The sequence below is a fragment of the Oryx dammah genome, unplaced genomic scaffold, assembly GCF_014754425.2.
Source record: "Oryx dammah isolate SB20612 unplaced genomic scaffold, SCBI_Odam_1.1 HiC_scaffold_28, whole genome shotgun sequence".
Lineage (NCBI taxonomy): Eukaryota > Metazoa > Chordata > Mammalia > Artiodactyla > Bovidae > Oryx > Oryx dammah.
The window spans coordinates 33,997,969-34,012,531 of record NW_024070212.1 but is presented as its reverse complement, the minus strand read 5'-3'; the positions used below and the strand labels follow the sequence as shown (position 1 = coordinate 34,012,531).

Sequence of the window (14,563 nt, the reverse complement as noted above, 5' to 3'; positions counted from 1 at the left end):
GCACAAACAAGAAAAGCAGAAGACTGGGAAGTCAGAATTCTGAGCTCCAGATCTTGCTCGATCCCCAAGTAAAGCGACCTTAAAGTCACCATTTAACCTCCCCACCCCCCGGTTTCCTTATTGGAAAAGCCGGAACACTTGCTTCCTTCCTTCACCAAGACTATTATGAGAATCAAATAAGCTCAGTGATCTGAAGCAATCCCTAAGCTTCAAAATGCTATTTAAAAAAAAAAAAAAATAGGTACTGTTATTGCAATTAATACATTTCTAGGTGAAAAGGTACCAAACACACATGGATCCTAGATTCACTGTTGGTATGAAGGAAGGTAGACAGGGAGCACACAGAAAGAGATTTTTTAAGTTAATGAAAAATTTTAATTACACTTCAAGGAGCAGAGAGATACAAACTAAACTGTCTACATCCTGTTAACATCGATAACCACAATAGCAGAAATTACTTTGTCTCTAAATTAACACTCTATTCACCTTTCTTAACTTAAAGATGTTAAACTACCTCAACTGTCCACGTTTCACCACTTACAATCTAGGATCTGCAAATGGGTACAGTAATAGGGCCTTCATATTACTGTGCGCTCAGTCACTCAGTCGTGCCTGACTCTTTGGGAACCTTTGGACCGCAGCCCGCCAGGCTCCTCTGTCCATGGGATTTTTCAGGCAAGAATGTTGGAGTGGGTTGCCATTTCTTCCTCAAGGGATCTTCCCAACCCAGGGATCGAACCTATGTCTCCTATGTCTTCTGCATTGCTGGCGGATTATTTACCCACTGAGCCACTGGGAAAGCCCTGTATTTTCACAGCAGGATTGATATGAGAATTGAGTTTATACTTGCAAAGCACTTAGGTACAGTGCCAGCCAGGGTACTGGCTACGGGAAGGTTTGTTCTGTGCAGCAGTGGAGAACCATTCATATCTGGGGTCAAACCACTGCTCCAATCTCTACTAGATGAAATGTGGATTTCAGACACAGGTTTGCCCATCTGTATAACGAGGAAAACAGTACAGGCACTTACACCTCATATGAAGGTTAAAAAATATATTTGAAGATTGGAAAGATACTTGCTACATCCAAAGCGTTCAGTTAAGTGGTGGCATTGGTGGTTTTGCTGAGAATAATAATATTTAATAGTAGTAATACTGGTAAATTATTGAACAACCCCTTAAATTCTTTAACTTTCAGTGATTTATTTAGCTTAAATAACAGTTCTGAAACAACAGTTGCATGAATCTTGGCAGTAGCAAAATTGTATTTGATTTTAAAATGGCAAACATAGGAATAAGTTCTCATCTGCAACCTCAAGTTTAATTCCGCTTCAGACTTACCACTGCCAAAATATTTTAAAAAGTCAGAACTACAATAATGCTTGAGAAACATATGGTTAATTCCTTTACATTTAACTTTGTATAACCTTAGCTCTCCTACAAAGCTTAACTTTGTATAACCTTAGCTCTCCTACAAAGCTTTCATTGTCTAATTAATCTAATGTGCAACATTATTCCACTAAAACAAAGCCATGCATTTCTAAACAATTTTTATGATTTCCCAGTCTTTGTCAACACCATTTTTGTTTGTGCAAATGCCAAAAAAAAAAAAGATGGACTTTCTGAAAATCTTTTAAAAATCAAGACTTTTCTTTCATTTTTCATTTCCCCAATTCATTTTCATTTTTCATTTCCCCAAAAAAGAGGAAGAAAATAAAGGAAAATGGAAGAAGATTTTTAAAAAAATAAGAATAGCAAAAGATATCTTTATAAACTGATAAGGCATTTTTCTGGGGCAAACAAACTAGAGAACTACCCCCTTCACCAGGGGTTCTATCTGATTTCTCTCCATCTTCATGGCTCCACTTCATGGCCAAAGACAAACGTGCCACCACCTCTTTACAAAAGGAGCCTTTGCTTTCAGTTCCTTGTAACTGTCATCATACGTTATTCTCCAGCACGCTGCTGGACCTCAAGACAACTAAATCACAGCTGGCCAGAGAAAAGAGGAATTCTAGAAACCATGTCCTTATACCTATTTCCTTTTGCACAGACTACTAAGCGGGCAGGTGGTCTGATGACGGAGGAGACTGCTGACGTTCAGAAGATCACAAAGTGACCAAGAGCAAACCCAAGCCTTCTCTCTCCCTGGACAGGGGGCTTTCCCATACTTGCTGCATGTCAGCATTAAATTTCTTACATTTCTGTTTCAACTTTGTACTATCTATTCCCTTGCCAAGCAAATCAATCCACTGCTTGGTTTTTATTTTATAATCAAATACTACAATGTAAAAATCAAATGAAGTATCACTTTCAAACAGCTTTTTGATGAGATACTAGCATGTGAATTACCAGAGTAAGAGCAAATTTCTCCTGTTTAGATTTTTCCCTGCTTCTGTATTTTCATAAAACAATTACATCAACAGGGGTTACCTAACTGCTCTTATGCTTAATTACTTCAAAATAAATGAATGTAACTTTTGATAGGATGATTCCTATCCTTTTTCTTTCCATTCTTTTGAAAAGTTGCCAACTATTATACACAAATGCTTGGTATACATACAGTAAGAGCAAATATTAAAACCAATTTACACCTAGTAGCGAATGGACCTGTGGACACAGTGGGGGAAGGTAAGCGTGGGAAGAACTGAGGAAAGCAGCACTGATATATGTACACTATCATGTATAGAACAGTTATTGGGAAGCTGCTGCATTCCACAGGGAGCCCAGGCTGACACTCTGATGACCCAGAAGCCTGGGTGGGGGGAGGGGAGAGAGGCTCAAGCACAAGGGAATACATAGAAAATTACGACTGATTTGCATTGCTGTACAGCAGAAATCAACACAACATTGTAAAGCAATTTTCCACCAATTGAAAAAGAAAAGGAAAAAAGAACCAATTTATACATGACAAATATCACTGAAATCTAAAAATCTAACATGTATCTGCTGAAATCAAGGCAACAAGAGTTATTCAACAGCCTCAAACATTTCATTAATTTCATGTCCTCTGCAAGTCACTGACCCAAAACAGACAACAGAACATTCTCAGCTTCCAAATATTAGGTGTCCTTCAGTTTCGGAGAAGTCTGGAAGGAAAGAATACTGGTCCTCAGTTATGACAGCCCAACCATCTAAAAGAAGGAAAATAGTAGTCCTGCTTTCTGAGATAACCAACAGGAACAGTTATGTCTGGATAAAAGATTCCCCTTCTACTGCTTTAAATAAAAAAATCAATAATAATAATAATTCTACTGTCATTTGTACATTTGTTCTTTTTTTTTTTGGCTAAGCCACCTATATGTAAAATTTAACTACATAATGCCCACACCACTTCAGTCACATGTCCTACTTCAAGAGAAACAACAGTATTTGATAAAGTGTTCTCAAGTTTAAAAATACATTAAAAAATTAAAAGTAATTACCTTTCCGAAGTCACGGACATCAAACAGGTCAAATGCCTCGAACAGCTCACTCTTTCTCATTCCAAATGTCTCACAACAGGCCATGAGGAACGTCCTTATGTTCTTCAAACAGAGAAACTGAGGAATGGGAAAGAGCTATTAGTATATAGTGAATCATGCTAAATGTACCTATCCTCGGTCACACCCAGAATGCTGAGAAAATGCCAAGGAAGAATCCATCTGCTCTTGACGGTGTTTTCCATCACCCTGTTGGCGATATTTAATGACTACCCACTCTCTCCCAGGCAGCGTGACACAGCTGTGGACAAGGCAGACAGAAGTCTGCCCTCATGATACTTACAGTCTCATAAGAGGAGACAAGCACAACTCAGCAACAAAACAGAAAAGTAACTTTTTTTTTGCATGGTGGTAAACACAATAGAGAAAACTAAAGCCAGGAGAAGGGATCAGGAGTGTTGGGATGGGTGGAGGGAGCCTCAGTGAGATGGTTAGAGAAGGAGTCGGTGGGAAGAGGATGGATCAGCAGGGAAGCTGTGAAGGTGGGGAAGGAGCAGCCATGCAGAATTACAGGACAGAGTATTCAGCATTAAGTAGCACCCTACGTCAAGGTCCTGAGGTGGAGGCTTCTGAGGTTATGTCTGAGGAAGAGGCCAAGATGGACAGAGCAGAATGGATGACAAAGAGAAAAGTAGGAGGTGAGCTGGGAAGGCAGTGAAGTCAGATGAGAAAGGATCCTGCTGGACAGGGTTTTACTCCGACTGAGATGGGAAGTCACTGGATACTTTGGGACAGAACTGGAATATGATCTGATATTTTAAAGGGTTTATTTTCTTTCTTTTAAAAAAATTTTATTGAAGTATAGTTGATTAACAATATTATATTAGTTTTCAGGTATATAACATAATGATTCAATTTTTTTTATAGATTATACTCTATTTAAAGTTTGTTGGCTACATTCTGTGTTCTGTACAATATATCCTTGTAGCTTATTTTTTTCTAATAATACTTAATTAACTTAAAAATAATACTAATATTCAACAAATGATCAATATAAAATATTTAAACAAAATTTGTTTTGGTAGTTTGGGTACTAAGTCTTTGAAAACTAATATGCATTGTATACTTACAGCATATCTCAATTCAGTTGTTATTTTTTGTGGGGGGAAGGGTGGTGCTACATGGTTTGTGGGATCTTAGTTCCCCCCCAAAGGGACTGAACCCATGCTCTTGGCAGTGAAAGGATCCTAACCACTGGACTACCAGGGAATTCCCAGCATATCTCAATTCAGACTAGCCCCATTTCAAGTGCTCCATAGGCATGTGTGGTTAGTTGCTGTCATAATGGACAGCATGGTGCTAAAGTTTCAGGTGTAGGTTTGTAAACAGGCCCCTCTCTTTTATTCAAAATATGCACAGACGTATCAAGTACAAACTTCTCACCTGAGCTTTTCAGGTCCTCTGTTATGTGCCCCCCTGTGCAGTCAGGCTGGTATCCTCCTTGGCGCGCGTTACTCCATGCTCATTCCTGCCTCCATGCTTGAACTTTGCCATTCCTCTATCTAATAACCCTCTCTCTTTTCCCTTTTCTGTTCCAACACCCAGCCCAGCTACTGTTCCATCTCCTCCTGGACTACAGCAGTTCCTACTGCTCTTTTTTCGGAGTTTTTTTTTTTTTTTTAATACAGATCAAAAGGGGTTGGAGCAAGCTTAGAGGGAGTAACACTGGATAGGAAGCTATTACAATAATCCTGCTGAGAGACAGCCATGGGAAGAGAAGGTGTTCAATTTTGACTCTTAAATTGGAGATGCCTATTAGTCATGCATGGAACATGGGGCAGCAGACAACTGGATATACAAATCCAGAGTTCAGGGCACAGGTGTGTACTCCACAGACATAAACCTGAAAGGGTCTTTGGAGTATACAAAACATTTTTAACCATGATATCATCTGAGATGACTTTGAGAGAAAGAGGAGAGGAGAGGATCTGGGGTCAGGTCATCTTAGATCAGGAAAAGAAAAGGAGCCTGCAAAGGGGCTGAGAAAGAGGGACCCAGTGATGAAGGAGAACAACCAAGTGAAGAGGCTTTCCCTGAAGCCAAGTAAAGAAGGTGTTTCTAGAAAGAAGGAGTGATAAGCTGTGTCAGTTGCTGCTGCTACTCAAATAAGATTTGACCAGGTGTTTTCCTTGACATCTGGCTGTATGAATGCTAAATAGGTGCATCCTGACAAAAGCGGGTTCCATGTGGAGGAGAGTGGTGGGGAAATGCTGTATGGAGCAGCTTCAAGACACAATAGGAAGACAGAAAGTAAAGACAGAATATATCAATAGATTCTGGGGAGTTTTGCTGCACAAGAAAACAGAGGACTGAGGAGGTAGTAAGCAAGAGAGGTCAAGGAAGGGCTTTTTAACAATGGAAGCTGTTTACAATGTGTTTCTAGAAAGCAAGAGGCACAATCACCCAAATGAAGTCCTTGAGAGGGCAAAGGAAAAGGGTCTGATGCTCAGGCACAGAAGCTGACCCTGGAGAACACATTCAGCTCATTGACACCAACAGGGACAAGAGGTAAGGCAGCCGCCATCACAACTTAAACAACCAACAGAACTTACTTTCCGCATCTAAGATTCAGATCCAACTAAGCAAAGGACACACATACTCTGAAAGTGAATTTCGGAAATAGCTGCAATGGCACACATTAAAAATAAAGTTATTAACCTCCAATAGGTGAGAAATCTATTAGCCTATTATTGCATCTTTGCTTTTAAAAAAAAAAAAAGCACTGTCAACATTTTATTTTGTTGTTGTTTTCCAACTTGGTTTGTTTTTTAATTTGCAGAAAGCACATTTTACTTTTTCTACTTTGGAAACATTCAGGTTTTGCATGGGCTTAACCCAGACATAGTTTTACCCTTTACAGGAATCCTTCTTGAGGCTTAAATATTTCAGGAGGGGTTAAAACCACAGGGGAAACATCATAAACCCTTTGAAGCACAAAAGCAGCAGCCAATCTGCACATTCAGTTACTGCTTTCATTTTTAAAAATTCATAAGAGACCTTTATGACACAGAATCACTCTGCATGTAGCTCTTCCACATAGAATTGCTTATTTACAGATTAAAAGCCTTGCATTCTGCCAAGATAGACAATAATTACTCTCTTGGGGATTATGCAACGGCGCTCTTGCAATATTTTTTACATAATTAAGTGCCCAACTCATAGCTCACCAAGGAACAAAGCATAATTGCACATGCTACCCTCTGAAGATTTCACACCAAACTCAAATTTTCCCCGGTGTCGGAAAAACTACCGTAGAGCTCCATTCAAGGGCTTTGATCGTTAATTCAGAAAAGTATTACTGAAAGCAAAAAAGAAAAAAGAAAAGAAATACAGTCATTACTGAATGCATTACAAGAGATTATTTAAAAACAGAACTTTCCCTGACTTCTGAAATCAATCTTAACCTTATTTGCCCCTTAAATAATTCAATTCCACAAATATTTACTGGATTTGAAGAAAATCACTGGTACGCTCTGCATTTCCAGGCAGTCATCATGTTTGGTCACCCTTTTATTTATGTATTTTTTCAGTCAACAGTGTTTGAATGCCTACAATGTTCCAGACACTGGGGACACTGAAAATGAATAAAACAAGCTTCTCTATTAATCACGGCTGGAGATTTTCATAGTTACCACCAAACTGGCTAGTAACACTAGGATCACACTTCTGCTAATGGCCCTGTGCAAGCACAGAACAAAGTTGAGGGATGGAGGAAGCAGGCCCTAATGTCATCACAGAAGCCCTGGATAGAGCTGGGCCTGCCAGCCCACCCATCCCAGACTTTTGCTTTGTTTTCCTATGTTGAACTCTTTCCTTTTCCAGTCTTTTGGTTTTTTATTTTTTATTTTTATTTCAAACCTAAAGAAAAATTGAAAGAATAGTACAATGAACATTCCGTTTACTCAACAACTGTAACATACTGCCATAGGGGCTTTTGTGTGCCAGCCATTTCTCTATTTATTCACAAAAATTTGTATGTGAAAGTAAGTTCAGACATCATGGCACTTCACTCCTAAATAACTCTGCCTGCATTTGCTAGGAATAAGGACACTTTCCTAAATATGTATAATACCACTATGGGCCTCAGAAAATTAACAATAATTCCATGTTATTCCATATCCATCCCATATTCAAATTTCATCAATTGACCACCCAATGTCTTTTTAAACTGCTTCCCCAAACCCACACCCAGTCTTGGGTCCAATTCAGTTTTACCCATTATGTTTTATTTTTTGCAGTATTTTTAATCTAAAAATTTTCCTTTTTTTTTTTTTCCATGACACTGATTTTAAAAGAGTCCAGACCTAGATATGTTATAGAATGTCCCGTATTCTGGATGTGTCTAATTATTTCTTCATGGTATCACTGAATTAATTCCCCCATCATTTATATCTCCTGTGAACCAAAGCTACATCAAGATACAAGTTAAACAGTTTTGGAAAAAATATTTTATACTGTGAACTTCCTATTTCATCATATCAAAAGACACAAAATGTTAGGGTAACCCATTATTATTGACATTAGGCTTGATCACTTGGCTAAGATGGTTACTGCCACATGTATCTATTGTAAAGTTACAGGTTCTCTTTTATATCAATAAATCCTGAGAGCAATAATTTGTTACCATGCGGCTGTTCTTTTTCCCAATAATTTTTCACCACTTTTCATCCACTGATAACCCTTGCTTTAATTATTCCTTTTGAGACAGCAAAATTCTATCTTTCCTTCCACATTTATTGGCTGGTATTCTCACTGAAAAACAAGCTTCCCCTGCCCTCCTCCCTTCCGTTTTTTGAAATCTTTGCTTGTGTAATAATTAATTGCAATCATTATTCTTGTGGATGTTCAGATTGTCCTGAATTTGGCCACTGGGGGTCTCTTCAAACTGGCTTCTGTGACCTTTTGACATGACTCCATTAGTCTTTGTTTTATTACATCAAACTGTCCTAGGCCCACCTCATGTTTTCTCTGCCCAAGTTCTATAATCAGCCACTTCTCCAAACAGTTCCTTTTCAAGTGTTATAGTAAATAGTATTTAGAGAACAAGTCTGAGCATCAAGCTATTCCCAAATTACATGAGCCAATTACATCAAATGAACCTGTAACTCCACCCTTTGCTTAAGCAATGTATCACCAGCAACAGGAAGAGTTAATGTAAACAAATCCTATCATTTTCTTTGTGGCATGCCTAATAAGCCAACTCTTATCTCACACTGTTAAGAAAGAAAAAACTTGAGTTCACTGAAGACCAGTGAACACAAGAGTTTCTTTGTGCTTGGAGATGTTATTGGTCTTTGAAACACTGACAGTCCTTTGTATTTAGCAGCTCAAAAACTCTGCCTTCAGACCTGGTGTATGATGGGCAAAGACAAATACATTTCATTATTTCGTTTCATAACCATACTTTATGTTTGACCAAAAATTATATAACTTTGCTAAGTTTTTAGTACAAGTGTTAGTCCCTCAGTCATGTTCGACTCTTTGTGACCCCGTGGACACACTGCAGCCTGCCAGGCTCCTACATCCATGGAATTCTCCAGGCAAGAGTACTGGAGTGGATAGCCATTCCCTTCTCCAGGGGATCTTCCCAACCCAGAGATCAAACTCAGGTCTCCTGGACTACAGGCAGATGCTTTACCATCTGAGCCACCAGGGAAGCCCATAAAAGAGAACTTCAGGGCTTTTCAGAATTTAGGATGAGGACTTTTAAAACCAGAATTAAATAACTCAAGGATTTAAAAATATTAAATATATCCATGCATGATTGTTACAGAAATGAAGGATAGGCAAAAGGTTTCAATAGCATTTTATCATTTAACACATATTAATGAGGTGCCTTTTATGTACTAGGTATCATAAAACTTCATAAAATGTCCCCCAGTTGGGTATTTATTTACTGAACATATATTAATTGAATGAAATTGCCAAGAACTGAGTATTTTTTAAAAAGCAAGTATGATTCAAATTCTGCCACCAGAAGAGATCAGGCAGAGCAAACAAACAAGGAAACGTGTAGCTACATGACAACATGGCAAACGCTATGAAGAAGTCATTCAGAGGTCCCTCAGGAGTCCCGGAGTATCAGAGACAGCTTTCTGGAGTAAGTGATCCACGAGACTCTGCAGGGTGAGTGGGAGTCAGTCACAAAAAGAGAAGGAGCACTCAGTGTTCAGGGAGGGGAAGGGGACCTGCCAGAGTCAGAGTGTGAGGACGCCCAGGTAAACACACAGGATGTGGATGAATGTGAGAGAAGACAAAGAATGGACTGGTGAGGGCAGTGGAGGGGTTTAGAATGGACACAGCTCTCTAGGGAGAAGTGAGAGCAGGGCTGGACAGAGGAGCTGGGACTCACTGAGCAAGCCCAATGGATGCAGGCTTTATCTAGAAGAGAAGTCGAGGTTTTACATAGGAGAGTGCAATCCTCAGTTATTCTTGAGTGTTTGCTATATACCAAGTTCTATGTTAAATGCTTACAGCTTCTAATCTTCACATTAACTCAATCAGGGAAGTTTTTTTTTTCTTTCATATATACTGAGGCTTAGATGTTTAAACAGGTTTATGTAACTGCATATGTCAAAGTAATGCAGCTGTAACTCGAAACCAGACATTCTGGCTACAGAGCCTGTATTCTTAACTGCTATGTTATACTAGCTCCATCATGTAGTGTGGAGAATTAACTATTTTTGTTTTCTCTTTATTAGGGAGATTGTGTGAGGCAGATGAGATAAGAACAGGACTGTGTCGTGTTCATATAAGGAAAAAATCAGTGATTTGGATTACAATAGTAGAAGGAGAAAGAAAAACAACTCTAGAAAGTAATACGGAAAGGAAATACCTGGTAATTGACTGAATATAGGTGGAGTGGAGAGAGTGAAGGAGAAAAGAATTCAGATTCATAACCATAGCTCCATCCTAGGCACTGCAAAGACAGAGAAGGGATTCACTGAAAATGGTCACTTAGCAAATTAGGAAACAGGTGCCAAGAATTGAGTCAATTAATTCTTATTTTCATCTGCAAAGTCCCGGTATGGAGATATTCCGTAGCCCCTCTCTCAGGTATGTTCCGTGACAAGTGACACATTCTCATGACACAGTCCCCGGTCTTCGGCCACAATGCTCACCCTTTCTTCAGAAATGCATCAAAAGCTTACTTACTTACTACAGGTTGAAAAGCACTCGATAAAGATGCAGAAAACCCTCAGAGAAGAAAGCTTAAGACCAACCATGTCTAAGACACCCTGAAAATTATACATCAGGCCAGAGCTCTCTAGACTAGACAGTTTCCTAACCAAGAGCCATCACAACAGATGAAGCTAAGCTGCTTTTTACCTTTGCGGCTCTTGTTACCACTTCAATGCTATCGATACTGATGTTACAGAAAGAAAACACTGAAAGGTCACGCTGCTAAAATTCACAGTAAAATGCTGCAAGACTCTCTTTTCCCTCTACTCTTTTTATAAAGTGTATGGCTTCCTTTTCCTCTATGTATGTAGAAACCACTTTGACGCTTCTCAATGATATAGATGCAAACAGGATTGCTTCCCTTTTTCTTATCTGAAAAAATAAGCATGTACTTCTCTAAAATTGTTAGCAATATTGGACTAGTGTTAACTGAGGCTGCGTAACAGGAAAAACCTCCACAGCTTATTATGAAATGTGTTATTCTGATCTCAGCTGAGAAATGGTGTCTTGTGGGAAGGGCAAAAATTTCTAACACAGCTTCATAACCGCGTAGACATGTTGACATATTGTCATTTTCACTGGACCCATCAGTAGCCAGGTCGTCAGATAAAGTAAGACATTTCCAGAGTCTCCTTTCTTTGTGGGACACTCATTACCTCATTTGAAGGAAAGTCTGAATTTCAGCATTTGGCATAACTTGAATTATGAGTGGTCCTTAACAGGCTGACAGACAGTTCTGAAGACACAAAAGAGACCACTAGGAAGCCCATCCACAAATATTAAGGTAAAAGCAGAGGTTTCCTTCTGGGCTGTCTCAGCTTAGACTTAGTCAGGTCTCTGCCTAGTACCCTTGTCATTCTAACTCCTCCCAACTTGCCCCCATTTGGAGAACTGGCAGGCTGGAAGGGAAACCATAATAAATTAAGTTTCTCTCCTATTGGGGTTTTCTATTTCTGTCCGTTTTACCATATCCTCTCCTCTCTCCCACTACATCTGTCTTTTAAGATTAGGTCAATTAAATCTTACATCTTCTGGAAATATCTTTTAAAAGAAAAGAATAATTTTTACTTCTATGAGGACTTTATTTATCCCTTTTGCTCATGAGTCAGTAGGTCCTCATAGAAGGGGCATCATTTCCATTGTTCTTTGAAGACCATACTTACAGATGAGTTCTGAATATTTATTAAATAATTACACTGCACTTGGCATCAGTTCAGGACTGCACAATTTTGATCTTGATCCTATTATTACAGATAAATGAAAACCCTAAAGGACACTCAGGAAGAAGGCCAAAAATGGAGGAGGGCCGTTTCACATCTCCAGTTTTGTGTTCAAATCTCTAAACTAAAACTGCCCTGTTTTCAGTAAACTAAAAGCCAATTATTTCCGTTTTGATTATATGCCAGTCTGCAATTCATTTTTAGAAAATAAGTTTTTTAATTGCTTAATCACAAATATAGTAATTTAGGAACATTGAAAGTTACAGGGTTTTTGTTTTTGTTTTATTTTCTCCATGATGAGGCACTTTAATGGATTACATATAAGTACTGAAATGATTAAGTTCATATGTTTAGGGCTAAGTTGTAAAAACATGTACATCCTACATATTCTGTAGCATCAGACTCACACCTGTGATAACAACTATTTGGACTATATCTGTTTGCCCAACCAATGATACACGAGAGAAATATTTTTGAGAGCAGAGACTACATTTATTTCATCTATGTATCTCCACAGCTTTTTTCTTTCAGTTTTTTTAATTGGAGGATAATTGCTTTACAATGTTGTGCTGGCTTCTGCCATACATCAGTATGAATTAGTCATAGGTATAAGGAAAGTTATGACCAAACTAGATAGCATATTCAAAAGCAGAGACATTACTTTGCCAACAAAGGTCCTTCTAGTCAAGGCTATGGTTTTTCCAGTGGTCATGTATGGATGTGAGAGTTGGACTGTGAAGAAAGCTGAGTGCCGAAGAATTGATGCTTTTGAACTGTGGTGTTGGAAAAGACTCTTGAGAGTCCCTTGGACTGCAAGGAGATCCAACCAGTCCATTCTGAAGGAGATGAGTCCTGGGTGTTCTTTGGAAGGAATGATGCTAAAGCTGAAACTCCAGTACTTTGGCCACCTCATGCAAAGAGTTGACTCATTGGAAAAGACTCTGATGCTGAGAGGGATTGGGGGCAGGAGGAGAAGGGGACAACAGAGGATGAGATGGCTGGATGGCATCACCGACTCGATGTATGTGAGCTTGAGTGAACTACGGGAGTTGGTGATAGACAGGGAGGCCTGGTGTGCTGCGATTCATGGGGTCACAAAGAGTCAGACACGACTGAGCGACTAAACTGAACTGATACATACGTCCCTCCTGAATCCCCCTCTGATCTCCCATCCTATCCCTTCCACCTCATCTCCCACGTCTAGGTTGTCACCCCTGCATTGAGCTCCCTGGGTCACACAGCAAATTCCCACTTGTGATCTGTTTTACATATGGTAATGTATATGTTTCCATGCTGTTCTCTCAAATCATTCTACCCTCTCTTTCCCACACTGTTCTCTATGTCTGCATCTCCACTGCTGCCCTGCAAATAGGTTCATCAGTACTATCTTTCTAGATTCCATACACATGCGTTAATATACAATATTTGTCTTTCCCTTTCTGACTTACTTTACTCTGTATAATAGGCTCTAGGTTCATCCACCTCATTAGTACTGACTCAAATGCATTCTTTTTTCTAGCTGAGTAATATTCCATTAAATATATGTACAACAACTTCTGTATCCATTTACCTGTCGATGGATACCTAGGTTACTTCCATATCCTAGTTATTGTAAAAAGTGCTGCAATGAACATTGGGGTACAAGGGTCTCTTTCAATTATGGTTTTCTCAGGGTATATGCCTGGTAGTGGGATTCCTGAGTCAGATGATAGTTCTATTCCTAGTTTTCTAAAGAATCTCCATACTGTTCTCCACAGTGGCTGTATCCATCTACATTCTCACCAACAATGTAAGAGGGTTCCCTTTTCTCCACATCCTCTCCAGCATTTATTGCTTATAGATTTCTTTAATGACGGCCATTCTGACTGGTGTGAGGTGATGCCTCATTGTAGTTCTGCTTTGCACTTCTCTCATCATAATCAATGTTGAGCACCTTTTCATGTGTTCACTGGCTATCTCCATGTCTTCCTCGGTCTGTTTAGGTCTTTGGCGCATTTTTTTATCGGGTTGTTTGTTTTTCTGGTATTGAGCTACATGAACTGCTTGTATATTTTGGAAATTAATTCTCTGTCAGTTGTTTCATTTGCAATTATTTTCTCCCATTCTGAGGGCTGTCTTTTAATCTTGTTTATAGTTTCCTTTGGTGTGCAGAAGCTTTTAACTTTAACTAAGTCCCATTTGTTTACTTTTGTTTTTATTTCCATTACTCTAAGAGGTCCCCACTTTTATAATGGACATATTTCTTAATAAATTGATGAATGTATGATGATGCAATTTTATCTGCATAAAAGAATAAATAATAATCATTCCTTGGTAACCAATGAACTCATATGGAAATTTACATTAAATCGTCACCATATCCTCTTACTTATGTTAATATATCAACGTCTTCATTATTAAATTACCTCAGAAGTTGGTGATTTTAATAAATATAACTCAAATAAAGACTTTAAATTAGTAAGCAGTTATGTTCATATGCATCATCTGGGTTGCCAGGCCCAGCTAGGTGATGGTGTGTATTCAGGGGTGGTCTGCTAACTAGTTTTCAGGGTCCCTAGCCAGCTGTCACCATCACACACACACACAGACACACACGCCCACACACATACACACGCACGCGCACGCGCGCACACACACACACACACGCACGCGCACACACACAGACACACACGCCCACACA

The 14,563-nt window shown here is 39.1% G+C and overlaps 1 protein-coding gene across 3 annotated transcripts in view; it reads right to left on the bottom strand.

The window, feature by feature from the left end:
* VAV3 (vav guanine nucleotide exchange factor 3) overlaps positions 1–14,563 on the bottom strand; it is a 425,211-nt gene that overhangs the window by 333,410 nt on the left and 77,238 nt on the right. The window contains exons 1-3 of one of the 3 annotated variants that reach the window (XM_040232185.1): positions 10,317–10,685; positions 4,865–6,779; positions 3,425–3,541 (exon numbers count right to left, since the gene is read on the bottom strand). In XM_040232185.1, the coding sequence (XP_040088119.1) occupies positions 3,425–3,508 (84 nt within the window). In that variant the 5' untranslated portion in view covers positions 3,509–3,541; positions 4,865–6,779; positions 10,317–10,685. The other 2 variants (XM_040232184.1, XM_040232183.1) reach the window with 2 other exon arrangements.